Source organism: Octodon degus, unplaced genomic scaffold (genome assembly GCF_000260255.1).
Source record: "Octodon degus isolate 3935 unplaced genomic scaffold, OctDeg1.0 scaffold00186, whole genome shotgun sequence".
Taxonomy (NCBI): domain Eukaryota; kingdom Metazoa; phylum Chordata; class Mammalia; order Rodentia; family Octodontidae; genus Octodon; species Octodon degus.
Window position 1 is genome coordinate 2,121,062 of NW_004524762.1, and position 16,508 is coordinate 2,137,569.

Consider the following 16,508-nt stretch of genomic DNA (forward strand, 5'->3'; position numbering starts at 1 on the left):
CATAGCATCTACTCTTGTATATGCGTGCGCTTTGCACCATTTCCTTACATATCTTATAGCCGTTTGTAGAAAATGGGTGAGTTGCAAAATAGTTGACACCAATTATGTCAGTGATTAACGTATAATTTCTGACTTGCTTTTGCTTCTGTAAACATTTTGACTTCTAGTGTTCCATGAAACTTTAAGTTAATTCATTAACATGGAGTGGATTCTTAGTTTAGAGGGAGACTTTCAAGTAGGCCAGTTACCCTAATCCCGAGGCCTTGTGTTGCCAGGTATGGGGTTCTTTGTGGAAATGCCCCTCTGTAGAAATAATTGGGTGGCAGTGCTCGAATTGTTGCTAGGACCTTTCAGGACTAGGGTCGTACGACGGCCAGTTGGCCTGTTCCCTTGAACCCGAGGATCTTACTGAACAGGGACAGGAGGTAAGCATTTATTGAAGGCATAATTTTACATAAGTTTTTATTTTGATTTATTTTTCTCATCAGGTAATCAGCCACAGCAAGGAGTGGCTCCTTATGGACATTCTTCACACTTCTGAATCTGGAAGAGAAGACACACAGTTTTATGTTTGCACTGAGAAATAGAAAATCAAATCTAATTTACTACCCATCCCAAAAATGTCCCTTTGGTCTTTTAGTTCTCTGATATTTTCCCATACTTTATGCTAAATTTCATACAAAGATATTTAAACAACAGTAAAGAGAAATTGTGGTTTAGTTTTGTCACATTTAACTTGAAAGTAGGTTTTAAAAGATGGATCATGCAGGCCTACTGCAGGAAGAAGGTGGGAGCAGACCTTTGTAATTGGTGCTTTCTCTTTGATTGTTGTACTTGCAGAAGAATGAATGATGGTGGGCTTAAATATTTATGTATTCATTAATGATGAAATTGATTTTTTTTTGGGGGGGGGTTGTTTTTTTAAACACACTGTGGTGGACCAAACTACTGATTGGAACATCGCATCAGGTCTTGACAGCTAAGTGACCCGTCATTCTGCATCCACCTCTGATGGCAAAATGGACATTTATTTGCATCACTCTAATTTGAGAAGTTTGTAACTTCATGAGCACTTTATAAACTTTGTTCTTATTTATATAGGACTTTTCCTTTTGTTGTGGTCAAAAGGTGCTGAAACAGATTGTTGCTTAGTACCTAAAGTTCTTCAACCAAGGCTTCTGAGGAAACCACGCTAAGATACATGGAAGCATATTAGAAGTGACTGACTTGAATTTGTTATTAGTGACAAGATCATTGATTGACCAGAGTCTTTGTAAAGGTACAACATGTGATCCTAAAGGCCCACATTCGGAACAGTGGAATTGTTCTATTTATTTACTGCCAATTGTGGCAAAAATGACTGCCCATAAGGTTCTCTAAAACCTTATGCCAACTTCAGAAATAAAACAGTCTCGCAGCTGTGCTCAGATTGCACACTGCTGAAACTTGACCTGGTTTCCAGAGACTCTGGCAGCAAAGTTCAAAAGGCTCTGGTTTTCATGAAAGGTATATTTGCTGTTTATTTTGTATGGTAAGTATTTGCTATTTTGAATTTAAATATTCCCGTTGGTGTCAGTCTTGTTTGTGTATTGCATATACTGTATTTATAAATTGGTGCAAAAAGCACAAGTAAAGTAAATTATACATCAAATTTATTATAAAGAAATAGTAACTATTTTAACTTTGTTCAAGTATGTGGTAATTTGCTCCTATTAGAGTAAAAAATGCAGTAAATTATCAGTTTGTGTAACTTAAGAGTATTCCATATAATATTTTTTTAGATTTAGATGCATAAAATTTTGAATGTGAAAATTGCAGGGCATTTTAAAACATGTGGGGAATATTTTCCCATGTTCTGTGTTAATTCATTTTCCTTTCATATCATTTTACATGTAATGTAGTTACATATACTGTGAATAGACTTGTCTATAATGAGCAAACCATGTAGAACTACTTTTTTTAAATGTAGCTAATACTACTTTAGTAGATAATTTCTTTTGCAAATCATTATATAAGTAATTTATATATTCCTAGGTGAGTTACTCATTGCAAAGTTTGACTCATGCAAATGACCTCAAATACATGTCTGCTTACTTTGTGGCACCATCCATGTGAACTGCTTTGTACACTGTGAAGATATTTCCCTCCAGCCTGCCCATTTTATGTTTACTCTGGCTGGAAAAGACTTTGCCAAAACATTAAAGACCATTGTTTTCACTAAATTAATATTCTATCTGCTTTCAAAAAATGTATCTTTTTAAGTTTCAGCTGTATCTGTGTATCAGCTTTTTTTCTCTCAAGAATCATCCTTGTAGTTCATGGAGTTAATCTGCTATAGAGTCACATGACTCATTGGCAGAACAGCTGAGACGTGAATGTCATGCCTCGTGAGCGAGCCACTTCCTGACTTCATTGGCTTCCAGCATTACTGGTGTTTAAAATGCCATTTTTCAGTTTGAACCACCTATTTTTGTAGCTCAATATTGAAAACAGCAGTAACACTGTTTCAAGAATGAGTGTTCTAACTGCATAGCATTTGTATGCACTTTACATTTTGCAGGAATTAATTTATTAATCATTTTGCACATGAAGCTTATGGAAATATACTTTGTTGCTGTGTACTTTTTTTTTTTAAGTGAAAAAACTAAGTTATAGTAAGGCCTATAATTCTGAGTTGCTGTGGAAGGCTTAGAAGAAAAAAAAAGAAATCAGGAGCTGTTTTTTCCCCCCAGTGCATTATAAGAAAAGTAACTGGAGTTTTTAATTTATAATATTGCCTCTCACTTAATTCTCTGTGCTAACAGCTTTTTTCTTTTCTAGTAAATGTACTGGTTTGCATTACAGTGATCATAAGGGAAAGCTTTGTAGCAGTAACTGCTAATTTGTTTGGTGAATTGTAGAGAGGAAATTTTTTTAGAATAAAACAGGGACCCCGTCAGGCTTTGTGGCACGTGCCTGTGATCCCAGCACTCGGGAGACTGAAGCGGGAGGATTGCTGTGAGTCTGAGGCCAGCCTGGGCTACGTAGTGAGTTCAGGACCACTTGAACTACATAATGAGACACTGACTCGAAAGCAAAACAAAGCAAAGCAAAGCAAAAAAACGGTGGAGGCTCCAAATCCCCTTTAAGATAAGACCTTGAAATCTAATGGAGTCATACCTATCGTAATTCCCAGATATAAGAAAGAATCCCTTAGAGCAGTGGTGGTGAACCCGTGCCACAGCAGGCTGCTGGCTATCATTGAAAGCTCTGAAGGGTTTGCCATCGCTACCTTAGACGTAGTACCTGATCACACTGCAGGCTACTTCTTAACAGACTTGCATCTGTTGTTTTATACCTTCATTGTGGTCCAGAAATAGAAGGGGATGACTTTACAATGAGTGTTCTTTGATGTCTTGCAGCCATAGGGTAGTAAGATTAGTAGCAGTTAGGTCACCGCTCAGATGAGGCCCGCTGAAGGTTGGAGTGATGGAAACACATTGAATCCTCCCATGTATCTTAAAAGACTGACAGGGGCTAATAGAGCTCTCAGTTTTGTGCACTGTGCTATTTGAACAAAATCTCTAGTTTAGTTTTTTATTTACAAGACTACAGTTTTAAAGTAATAGGTGAGTATTTAAACAGATGCTTTTGACAAATTACACTGGAAAGTCCCATCCTCTAGAATTAGAAAAGGTGAATTATAGTGTCTCCAAATTTAATTCAGGTTGAATTAGTTATGTGCAATATTCAATTACAAAAGCAACATTTTTTAGGGTTTAATCAAAATCTAAATACAGTGAAACTTCATTATATATAATAGAGCTAGACTCTCCCAAATGTTTGTTCATTGTAAAAAGAATTATTACTTAATGAAATGAATGCTCACAGAGCGAAGATTTCTCCTCAGAAAACTTTCTTCACACACAACTCCCAACTGGGGTGCCTGAGCTAGATTTTAATGTTATGAAGGAGTTTCACTGTATTTTTAAAATGTTTTTAATGGGTATATTTGGTCAAAAACATAATCAGCCCCCTTTTCACATTTTATGATGTGTGGGTATTAAGTTGCTTTTTACATGGGGACATAATTGGCCTGCATTTATTTCTAAATGCAGTTAAAACATTTTATATTTCCCATCATTGAAACATTTTAATGTGATCAAATGACAAATCATAGTCAACAGTTCAGTGCTTCTTTTCTGTAGGTTTTAGCAAAATATTTATAAACCAATGACAAACTATTTATAGATCAAGATGACAAATTTACATAAAGACTGCAAAATTAATCTTATCCACTGTTGCACTGTTCTGAGTGCCATGCTTGTAACATTGGTAGGAGATGGATACTGGGCAACTGGTCATAAAAGACAACAAAATGTCCATTTGTTACTGGAAAATTCAGGTGCATTCGCCATTTGTTATTTTATTGTGGACCATTTTCTCTTAATGTTTGTTATTTGTTGGCAAACTAAAAGTGCCTTAAAAGTTTAAGTTGGGATTTATTAAAGAAATCAGTATCAGTTCATATGCATTTATTTACATGTCTTTTTTGCATGTCCACTGTAAATTTAATATTGTAAATGTATTCAAATTCATTTACATGCCTATGGCTGCCTTTGATTAAACTTCTTCCAAAAAATAAACTGTCCAGACATTGACTTGGTTGATTTTAATCATATTTCACGTCATATAACTTGAACATAAGTTGTTGCATAATCACTGCCAACTGGATTCCTCGCCACGCATTTGTATGTCCCAGAATCTGAGATCTGGGGATTCTGAATGACCAGGGTGCCTCGTGGGTGAGGAAGGTCACTTTCAGGGTTTCTCCTTTTACTTGTGCTGGAGAGCAGGGAATGGCCAGGCCTCTCCCAGGTGATTTCTGGCTTGGGGATTCCCAGGGCCACACAATGGAGCCGAAAGGCCACTCCTGTCCTTGTGAGGATGCTCCTGGTGGGGGGGTTTGTGATCCGGGGTGGATAGGCCACAATCATGACAGGAATAGTGATAAGTGCCTGGCCCACACTATTTTGAGCCTTGCAGATATAATTTCCTCTGTCATAAGTCATTGCTTCTTTGATGACCAAGGTACCATTTTCATGCAGGAGGTATTTCCCATTAATTTGAGGCCTGTCTATTGTATAGCCACTTGGTGTGGTCCATTTAACATTTGGCTTAGGTATTCCATCTGATACACAATGCAGCGATAGGGACTCACCACTGATACTTTTTACTATCCCTAATGCATATGTAAGAATAACTGGCTTCTGCCCAATTTCTAGTACAATTAATTTCTCAATATATCCGACTTTATTTTTAGCTGCACACCGGTATTTTCCTGCATTATTTCGAGTTGTTTTATTAATGATTAAAGAACCATTGCTTGCTATAAGATACTGAGAATTTTTTTGTTTGTTAGAGATTTGTGTGCCATTGGGTAGAATCCAGATTATTTCAGGTGGTGGATTACCATCAACAGAGCAGTTCAATGTTGTGAGCTTGCCAAGCTGGACAACTACTTTTTCATTGAATGGATTTCTGAATGTTGGTCTTCTCAGCATTTCTAGTACTTCTAACTGTACCACCAGCACACTCTCTCCTCCTTCATTCCGAGCTACACAGACAAAGTCAGCCGAATCTGAAAGCCTTAGGTTCCTAATTTCCAAGGTTCCATTTTTGTAGACTTTGATTCTGCTTCCATAATAGGGAGCTGTGAGGAAAATGTTGTCCGGCACGATCCACGTGATTTGAGGAGATGGTGTCCCTTCAGCTCTGCAGTTAAGGTGTTTTTTGGAGTGCCTCACAGCTGTGGCTTTCATCACAGTTTTGTTTCTGTACAGACCGTTGATTAATGGAGGTTGTGAGGTGACATCCAGTTTGTATGTTTTGGTGTCATCCCCGCTGGGGTTTTGGGCCACACACACATACTCTCCAGAATCAAGCAGTTTCACTTTGTTGATAGACAAAGAGCCATTGGCATGAAACACATACCTGTCACTCGAGAATGAAATCATGTCATTAGAAGGCAACAACCAAAATATTTCTGGTTTGGGTTCCCCAGTGACCTCACAGTCAAGAACGGCTGTGGCTCCCGCTTTGATTCTCACGGTTGTCCTGTAACCCTGCCTTATTCGTGGAGCAGCTGTTATCACTGTAAGGTGAACCTTCATTTCATCCTTCCCTAAGGTATTCTGGGCATAGCAAGTATAATCTCCTTCTTCTGCAATCCCAACTTTGTTAAAATAAAGGGTTCCATTGTTGAAAAGCGTGTACCTTTTGTTCTTGTGGCCACTGTCATCAGCTTGCATTGCCTTGTTTATCATTGTTCCATCCGGCAAACTCCAAGATATCTCGGGCACTGGGGAGCCGGAAGCGCGACAGTCCACTTGGAAATCCTTTCCGTGGAGCACCTGCTTTTTGAAATGCTGCTTGTGGTCAATTCTGGCAGGTTTTCGCCGCAGGCTCACATGCATAAGGACGAGATCGTCTCCCATTTTGTTTCTTGCTACACACAAGTAGTCCCCACCATCTTTTTCTGTTACAGAGCCAATAAACAGTGATCCATTGGGGTAGACTTGGATCTGGCTGCCCAGCCTGAGGAGAAAAGAGAGACGTTTGAGTGTACCGCTATCAGCAGTGGGAAGGGATTTTTTTCTTAAAGACTTAAAAGTGACACATTACAAACTACACATTTACAGGGTATAATATGATCTAGAAGTTGCCTTATTTATATGGGCTCATTCTCCAAGCCTTATTGGTGCATATTAGATTACAATGCGTTAAAGCTGTACAGTGTGGTGTTTCAGTGCACATACACACTATGAAATGAGGAAGCTCATTAGCCTTTCTTACCCCTCAAGTTGCCTTTGTGGGATTAGTTTTAGGGACATTTAAACAGCTGCAGTAAAAAATTAAGGCAGTCCTAGCTTGCTATTTTTTAACCATTTGCTGAAAGATAAAATTACATAAATACAGTTTAGTGCAAACAAGAGGTATATCCCATGGACTGCAAATAAATCTCCTTTTCCTGATGACTTTTCAAGCATTCCAATGGCAAGAGGAATGTTTTTCACATAGACTTTGAGACACTACAACTTCCTTTACCATTCTGTATATCAGATTGTTGAGCCCATAAAAATTGCCATTTCATGATCTATATTGGTAAAGAAAAACGTAACTTCATATAAATTTTAATATTAAATTTATTCCCTCAGTCTTTTCAGGAAGGTATTTGTCAAAGCAATTATTTAGCCATTTGGATAAAGTGAGTTCTATTTTTCTTAGGATGCTAATGTACTAGTTACTAGAATCTACCCACAGCGTCTCTCCTCTACAGGCAAGTGAAATGATGTTTTTTCTCCAACTTTAATCACAGAACCTGCTGTTACTACATTTCACCACCAGCTGGCAGGATGGTCCTTAAAAATTAAACCTAGTTTTCAGAAAGATCACTGGAAATTGAGCTAATGCTAGAAAATAGGATAAAAAAGACACAAGTGAAAATCCATGTGCGTGAATTTTTATTTTTTTCCAACATGAAATGAAACTGAAAACTGCAAGTTAAACAACCTTGCACTATTTTCTACCCACGTAAGTTTTGGAAAGTACTGTATATAGAACACTGTAGAACGTATGGGTGGTGGTTTTGTTTTTCTCATGTGGAAGGAATTTGTCTCACATACACATAAAGGTGAGCTCTTCATTAGGGATGTGTTAGTAAAAAGAAACCACCAGTTGCTTTGCACTGATGTTTAAAAACTTCAAGTATTTCCCCCCTTAGGCAATTGAAAACCTGACAGATTTATTAACTTTGCCTAAGTTAGGATTGTCCTCTATGTTTTCACAGTGCTACATACACTTCCACCTGCTGTTATTGTTTCCTGCTATTTTTTTATTTGCTAGTGCTTTCTAAAATCATTAGTTGTCACCATACATTACAGTCACTTGTGGCGTCTTAAATACTGGTGCCTCGATCCCACATCTGAAGTGTTTGACCTAAACGGCGTGGGGTGTGCCTTGAGCATCAGTTTTATTAAAGTGTGCTAGGCCCATCCAAACATCAGTTTCACTGCCTCTGATTTTTGTCAGTGGGTTGAATTTAGGAAGCATGTTACCTAGTTTCACTTTCCAGAGATTCTGCTTCAATAGATCTGGCCTGGGACCTAGGAATTCATTGTGTAACAGCTTCCCAGGTTACTTAATAACAGTTAAGTTTGAAAAGTAGCCTCCAGTTTTAGTGTAGACCAAAATCACCCCAGAGACTTTTAACACAGAGCCTTCAAACAAGCAGGGGCTCTGGTTGAACAAGTTGTTGGACAGCACTAATGCTACAAGCAGGGAGACTGCCCTTGACCATCACTGACTTGGAGTGCCCGCCATAACCCCAAACCTGACACACGAAGGGTGCAATATGGAAGGACTCTGTGTGACATACACCTAGTCCCTCTTGTAAACACTGGGAGAATTTACTTTGGAAGGAAGTTCTCCCTGAGGTCAGTAAAATTCTTTAGAAATAAATTGCATCTAAATTGAAGAGGTTAACAGACTTTTAGCTAGACTAAAAGAGAGGGACCAGAGTGAGGAGAGAGCTTAAAATCAGAGGTGAAAAGTGAGACATTACAATTTATAACATGTGAATACAATATTGAAGTTGTGTGAACACATACACAAAAACCTGAAAAACGTAGAAAAAGATAAATTCCTGAACACACAAAACTTAGCAAAAAAATCAAGAATAAGAGATATAGACAGTAATAATGAGTAATGTTAAAATAGTAATTAAAAGTTACTATCTTAAATGTTCTAGAACCTAATGGATTGCATGCACAGTTTTACAAAACATTTGAACTAAATTCAATTCTTCTTAAACTAATCCAGAAAATCTAAATAGAAGGAACTTTACTGAAGTCTTCACAAGGCCAGCACTACTCTGATAATAAAACCAGATAAAAAGAAATCCATAGACCTATATCCTTGATGAACACATGAAAAATTCTCAAGATGGTACTAGCAAACCACTTTCAACAATTAGTCAAAAAAAAAAAATCATACACCATGATCAAGTGGGATTCATCCCAGTAATGCAAGGGTAATTTGGTATGATCAAATCAATAAACGTGGTGAAACACACCAACAGAATCAAAGGGAAATGCCGTAGGATCACTCAGTTAAAAAAAGCATTAAGATTCAATGTCATTTCATAATATGAACTAGCAAATTATTAATAAAGCAACATAAAATATTAAACCGTATATATGAAAACCACAAACAATATATGGAACAAGAAAAAGTTGAAAGCATTTCTTCTGTGGCTAGGAGCAAGACAAAAATGTCCATCTCGTTAAGGCGATCAAATTAGAAAGAAGATAAATTGTACACATTTTTAGATGGTGTCCCATGATTTTATGCCTAGATAAACTTAAATTCTCTATCAAAAAGCTTTTAAAGTTCACCAATAAAGATACCAGAAACAAAAATACAAATGGTAGCATTTTAATACATCAATAATGAACTTGCTGAAAAAGCAAAAAAGCAATCTCATTCACAACAGCTACCAAAATGTAATATTCAGTAATAAAGTTAACCAAAGAAATAAAAGGTCGACACTGAAATTCATAAAACACTGCTGAAAGACATTTTATGGGACAAAAATACACATGTTCATGGGTTAGGGAAATTGATATTGTTAAAATGAACTTATTACCCAAAGTGATCTATATACAGCAAATCATGGTACTAATGGTTTTCTTCACAGAAATAGAAAAATAACCTGAAATGAATGTGGAACTACAAAAACTATAATAGTCAAGTCAAAGTGATTCTAAGAAGAAAACAAAACTGGAGGCATCAAAATATCTGATACCAAAACATAACACAAAGCTCTAATAACCAAAATAGTAAAGCACTGGCAATCTTAGATCTGTATTTAGCTATTGCAGAGTATGCTGTTATAAACATGGATGCTCATATATCACTGTGGTATAATGTTTTAAATTATTCTGAAAAAATACCAAGAAGAGAAATAGCTGGGTCAAATGAGAACTGCAGTCCTACTTTTTTGAAGAATCTTCACACTGATTTCCACAGTAGTCTACACTACACTCCTATCGATAGTGGAGAAGGGTTTCTTTTTTCCAACAGCCCTATCAGCATTTGTTATTTTTTATTTTATTTTATTTTATTTTATTTTTTTACAATAGCCTTTCTTTCTGCGGGGGAGATGGAATCTCAGTGTTGTTTTAATTTGCATTTCTCAAGTGACCAATGATATTGAACATTTTTTGTATATTTATTTTCAATTTGCATTTCTTCATCTAAGAAATGTGTATTCATCTCAGATTCCCACAACCCAAATGCTCATCAACTGATAAATGGATAAAAAGATGTATTTTTATACAATAGAGTGCTACTCAGCTACAAAGAAAGATAAAAAGCACTTTTATAGCTAAATAGATGATACTAGAGAACATAATCAGTAAAATATTTACGTAAAATAAACCAGACTCACATGAGTAAACATCATATTGCCTCCCTAGTGTAAGAAACTGAAAGAGGGAAAAAAAATCCAAAACATACAATAGATACTGCAAAATGGGAAGAAATTCTTCAAAAGGAACTAGGAAGGAGGAGAAGGGAAAGGGGCGAAAATGCAAGTTATACTATTACTGTCTTAGTTCATTAAAAAGCAAAATTCATGCTAATATTGATTGGAGAAAATTTTATGCCCATATCTTATCCCTTGAGCAACTACTTTAAAGATAATATGTAATGTACTAACCTTCTGACAGAGCTTTCCCTGGGTCCTGGACATGGAACCTTGGGATTTTATGTTTGACTTGCTGGTTTTCAGTCTTTTTTTGTTCTGATTTCTTTCTGTCCTCCTATTTTTCATTTTGGAATGAAAATGTTTATCCTGTGCCCTTGTGTGTCAGCTGTGTTTAACTTTCTTTTTGAGTTGAACGGGGGCTCTCGGCAAAGAGTTTGCCTTAAGTCTCAAGACACTTCGAACCTGGACCTTTCAGCAATCCTAGAATTATTAGGACTTTGGCACCTCTTAGAGATTCATGTTACGTAACAGGTTGTGCAAGAGTCTTGTGAGGGCTTGAAACAGAATATTATATATTGTGTACATCCAAGTATTCCCAAAGAGCCTTGTAGTGGGGTTTGTAAGATGCCTGGATTTGGGAGGCATATGGCTGTTATGAGGTAGGGCCCAGTTGGAAGAGGCAGGTCACTGTACCCAAGGGGATATAGCTTCCTCCCTAGCTTCTCCCTTGACTCTGCTTCCCTGCTGCATGGCATTAGCAGCACCCTCTTTTTATCCATCCTTCCCTCCCACCCCCATCTCTGTGTCTCTGTCATGTCATTCTGTCTTGGGGCCAGCCAACTGTAAATTGAAATATGAACCAAATAAACCTATCCTTCCTTCAGTTGCAGGTGTTGGGCACTGTGGCTCAGTGATGAGAAAAATACAATGACATATGATCCTGCCAGGACAGAGTGGCTGTCATAAAAAGGAAAAGAAATGAGATGCCAGGCACTGACAGTGGTGCAGAGACAGGGAAACTGTTAAATGCTGAGAGTGAACAAGGAAATTAGTAAGACCATTATAGAAAACTGTGTGGAGATCACTTTAGAAACTAAAAGTAAAATACTATATGATCCAGCAGTTTCAATACTGTGCATATTGTCAAAGGAGATGGAAGCATTATACCAAAAAGATTATATACACTACCATTTTATTTTGGCACTGGTCACATTAGCTTAAATATGGAACCAACCTGGACACCAGTCTGTGGGTGAATGGATAAAGGAAGTGTGGCCGTGACAGCAACAATGATAGAACTAGAGATTATTATGTTAAAAAAATCAACCAGAACAGAAAGATACATACATATTCTGGTGTAACCTAAAAAATTCCATAGAAAGTAGAATTATGATCACAAGGTGCTGAGAAGTGATGTAGAGAAGTTCAGTAGTGGATACTGAAGCACGAGGAGGGGTTGTGACCATGGTAGGGTAATTACTGGTTAAAGCAATCTATGATGTACTTCTAAGTGACTACATGAGTACAAAATTCTCAGCACATAATGATTAATGTTTGAACACATGAAGATACCACTTTGATTAATGCAATATATATATATATATATATATTGAATAATTGAATATATACTTCATAAAACATGCAGGCAATTGTGTCATCAAAAATACTGGTATGAAAGCCTTCACTTTAAACTCTTTCTTCTTCCAATTTTGCATGCATATATCTGGTGAGACGAACGACTAATTTGAAGACAACACTGTAATAAACATACTGTAAAATTCATATTTTGTTTAGTGAAATTCTGTATCAGTTATAATTTTTCTGTTTTGATACTTTGTATTCTCTTAAAAAAACATAAACAAGGACTGGTACTACATGTGTATGTTCAGTATCAACTCCACACAATGAATTCAATGGCAATTGTTATGTTCTGCAAATATGTACTAATTAAAAATGAAAATCAGATAACTAAAATTTTTTAAATGAATGCAAAAGCAAACATCTTCAGCCTTTCAAGAGCATTGCTTTTCAAATTTCCTTTGCATTTGATTCACCTGAGGATGCTTTAGTAAACACTGTGGATCCTGGTTCAATGGTTTTGCATGGAGCCTGACTTGATTTACCGTGACAAGCTTCCAAGTACAGGGAACGAAGTTCCAGAGGAAAGAAAATAGTTGTGAGCTGACACATAGATCACATAAGTGATACTGAAAGTAAGGAGACAAACTAGCAGTGCTGGGTCTGGGACCATTTTTTTTTTTTACAAAAATCTACAACATGCTTTCTGGTTCAGATGAAAAGTAGATTTTAAGACTATAAAGAATTTGCTCATTTGGGGCAAGTAGGGGATGTGTGCCATCATAGCTGTGGTTGGTTTTTTTCATTTTCAGATCCTAAATTCCAACTTCTATTCCTTCAAATTGTGAAGATTAAGATTGGGGAATGTTCTGTCTTGTAATAAAACAGGTTTTTTTTTGTTTGTTTTTTTTTTTGTTTTTTTTTTGTTGTTTTTTTTGCTGACATATAAAATCTTAATCTTCCCACTGCTCAGGACTAGAACGTGGAATTTAAATAGTAAAAGTGAGAAAAACCATCACAACTCTGATTAAGCTTGCTTTTATGAGGTTACTTACAACATGATCATTGAAGTTTCTGCTTTCTATTTCCTTATAAAAAGTAGGATACAGTTCCTCTAGTGGGCCAACAATATCGTTACAATCGTACACAAAGTTGTACCTATTCCACAATGCAACATATTTGTATGTTCTACAAGTATTTCGCCAAAGCAAAATATAAACAGCCTGCCACATTTCTTTGTTATTTAATTCTAGTGAATTTCTTGGAATACCTAGCCAGTACTTATTTTGAATGCTAATATGTGTTTTAGAGTTCTTTTCCAATATCTTTTGGGCCTTTTAAAGACATTGTCTTAATTCTTGATAAAAGATTTGTATTGTCAAAATTAAATTGATGCTCAGTAAATTCCCAGATTGTGGAACTGCCTAAATTTCACCTTCATCTGTAATTTCTACCGCAAGGATGTAATTTTCATCTTTATTGCATTGGTTTCTACATGGATAGTAGAATTTATATCTAGAAGTACAAATAAAAAATAAAAGTTCAAATAATAATGAGTGGTCTCTAGGTAAGTGTGACTCACTCTCATGTACTGTGAGGTTTATTTTAAATGCATTAATTTAATGAGTGGTAATTAATACTAATAAACTGCTTATGATAATCTGAAGGCAAAAAGAAAGGGTTGATACTGTGAAATTAAATGTAAAAGCTGATAAATAATACCTTAAAATATTAAAAGTCATAAATGGACATATTGTGGTGGACTGCAGATACAAACATGTGATTTGTAATGTTTAAATTCCATAGCTCATCATTTAAAATTTTTAATTTCAAACTGATTGTAACTTAACACTTAGGTAATTTTGATGACTTATTTGAAATTGAAAATTAACATTTACTTTTGAGTTTTAAAAATCACAAGGTAAAGCCATCAATTTTATTTATTACCAACTCATTCTGACACTAGATAATATATTCTTCAAGTTCCAAGCATACATATAAATTTATTTCCATTATATACAATTTATTCTACATGGATATTTTCTATTAGTGGGAAAATAAAATCACAAATGCTATATACTGTTTGATCATCATCTTTTCCCTGCCATGCTATGGAAAATAATTTCACAAAGTTCTGCAAATAGCAAAATTAATGACTTCTAAGCTAAAATTGTTTTTCAAAACTAGGATTTAATCTATACCAAAATCAGCTATTACATGAACATTTACATACCTATAAAAGAACATATTAAAGAAAGTTGTGTGTATTTGTAGGTTTGAGAAGATCAGCGTGGTGGAGGTCCTGCATACTCTTCACTTTGTGAAGGTCTTAATACTATGACTTTTTTTGTTTTTCCTGCAGAACCGGGGATTGAACTCAGGCCCTTGCGCTTGCCAGGGAAGCGCTTATTCCACTGAGCCATCTCCCCGGCCCCCAATACTATGACATTTTTAAAATGTTTTGCAGTTTTAGAAAAGAGGAAATTATTGAGTAAAATAAAGATTCACATGTCTAGTAGGAGCTCTGAGGAATGCAATGGAGAATGTTCCTCTACAACTTCAACACATCATGGAAAAAAAATTTTTTTTGTATATAGAAATTGTGAATGCATTTACACAGCTACCAGTTTAAAAAACTGTTAAAAGGTATGGAGGCAAATGAGACTAATTTGTCTCTTATTTAACTACATAAACTCAAGAATTTGATCCTTAAAATTCAGCATGTAGGATTAGTTTTTGTATTCCGATGATCTGAAATAGATTAGGTTTCTTTAGCATGAGTTGCCTTTGAGCGCAGTCAATGCATTTGCAAACTTTTCTGCTAGCTGTACTGTATCATTTTTTCCATTTCACATGTGCAGATAAACAGATACACCAGATAATTCCAACACAAAGATATGGGCTTACCAGTGCCACTGTTCGACAAGAGCCTTGGATGGTAACCTCCAGATTATTTTGGGCTTGGGCTCCCCTGTAGCTGAGCAATTCAGTAGTAACTCGTCCCCCACATTCACCTCAGTCCATTTCTGGGAGGCAGATTTTATCCTAGGAATGGTCTCTTTTTCTTTCACTGTAAGAATTACCACTCTTCTCTCTGAGCCTGTGGAGCTGGTAGCAATGCACTCATAAGTGCCTGCATCTGCAGAAACTATGTTTCTTATATGCAGACTCCCATTTGAATACAGGAGCAACTTGGAATTAGCAACCTGCAATGGTTTTACCTCACTGCCATCAAAAAGGACCCAATGAACAGTGGGCTGAGGACTTCCTTTTGCAGTGCAGGGCAGTGTCAAACTTTCACCCTGAATTCCCACAATGTCTTGCCTCTTTTTCTCTAGAATAACAGGAGGAGCTGCAATGACTTGTATTTTAATCAGCCACGAGTCCTGGCCAGCGGGGTTGTTGGCCATGCATTTGTAAAATCCACGGTCATAAATACTTAGATTGTGGATGACCAGTGTTCCATCAGATGTTATCAGGGCCCGGGTCTTTCTCTGAGATGCTTCTGAGACCAGTGTTTGGTTTGCAAGAATCCAGGAAATTGTAGGGCTAGGGCTACCTTCTGCTCTGCACTTCAGTTCCACAGTGCTTCCAGAATGAACTGTGATCTCCTTGGTATGTCTCTCTAGGATCCTGGGGGGATAGGAAACCACAGACAAGGTGACGTGAAGGCGGTCCGTGCCAAAACGATTGGATGCTGAGCACAGGTACTGTCCACGGTCCTGAATATTGACCTTCTGGATGGATAGAGTTCCGTTGGGGAACACATGGAACCGGCTGTTCTGCTTCCTTTTGGACAGTTCAATTCCTGATGAAAAGAAAGACATTTGTAGCAATGTCACCAAAATTTATATAGAAAGCATAAAGCAATCTTTTGTTAAGCTACTGAGAGTATATACATTTCAATTTAAAAATCTATTTTTCAGATTGATGAGACAAAATTTGCACAAATTAAATTAAAAAATTAGATAATTTAATGAGATAACCATTCTCTCTCTTTCAAATCTTACATTTGGATATGCTTCTAAAGCATTTCAAGAGACCCGGAGCGCAGGCCCGGGAGTGAGTGAGACGACCCAGGCCGCGGGATCCTGAATAGAGCCAGAGCGCAGGCCCAGCGGGTGAGTGAGACGACCCAGGCCGCGGGATCCTGAATAGACCCGGAGCGCAGGCCGGCGAGTGAGTGAGACGACCGAGGGCCGCGGGATCCTGAACAGACCCAGAGCGCAGGCCGGCGAGTGAGTGAGACGACCCAGGCCGCGGGATCCTGAACAGACCCAGAGCGCAGGCTGGCGAATGAGTGAGAGGACCAGGGCCGGGTGGGATCCTGAACAGACCCGGAGCGCAGGCCCGGCAAGTGAGTGAGACTTCTCGGGCCCAGGGATCCTCTTTTGACCCAGGC

The 16,508-nt window shown here is 37.2% G+C and overlaps 2 protein-coding genes across 2 annotated transcripts in view; one reads left to right on the forward strand and one right to left on the reverse strand.

Annotated features, from left to right (window-relative positions):
- Window positions 1-2,989, forward strand: part of Med12l (mediator complex subunit 12 like) — a 327,698-nt gene extending 324,709 nt beyond the window's left edge. Inside the window, exon 44 of the mRNA XM_023704067.1 lies at window positions 489-2,989. Coding sequence (XP_023559835.1) covers window positions 489-541 — 53 coding nt within the window. The 3' untranslated portion in view covers window positions 542-2,989. The remainder of the gene's footprint in view (window positions 1-488) is intronic.
- Window positions 2,990-3,047: 58 nt separating this feature from the next.
- Window positions 3,048-16,508, reverse strand: part of Igsf10 (immunoglobulin superfamily member 10) — a 28,972-nt gene continuing 15,511 nt past the window's right edge. Inside the window, exons 7-8 of the mRNA XM_004643930.2 lie at window positions 15,014-15,914; window positions 3,048-6,576 (exon numbers count right to left, since the gene is read on the reverse strand). Coding sequence (XP_004643987.1) covers window positions 4,668-6,576; window positions 15,014-15,914 — 2,810 coding nt within the window. The 3' untranslated portion in view covers window positions 3,048-4,667. The remainder of the gene's footprint in view (window positions 6,577-15,013; window positions 15,915-16,508) is intronic.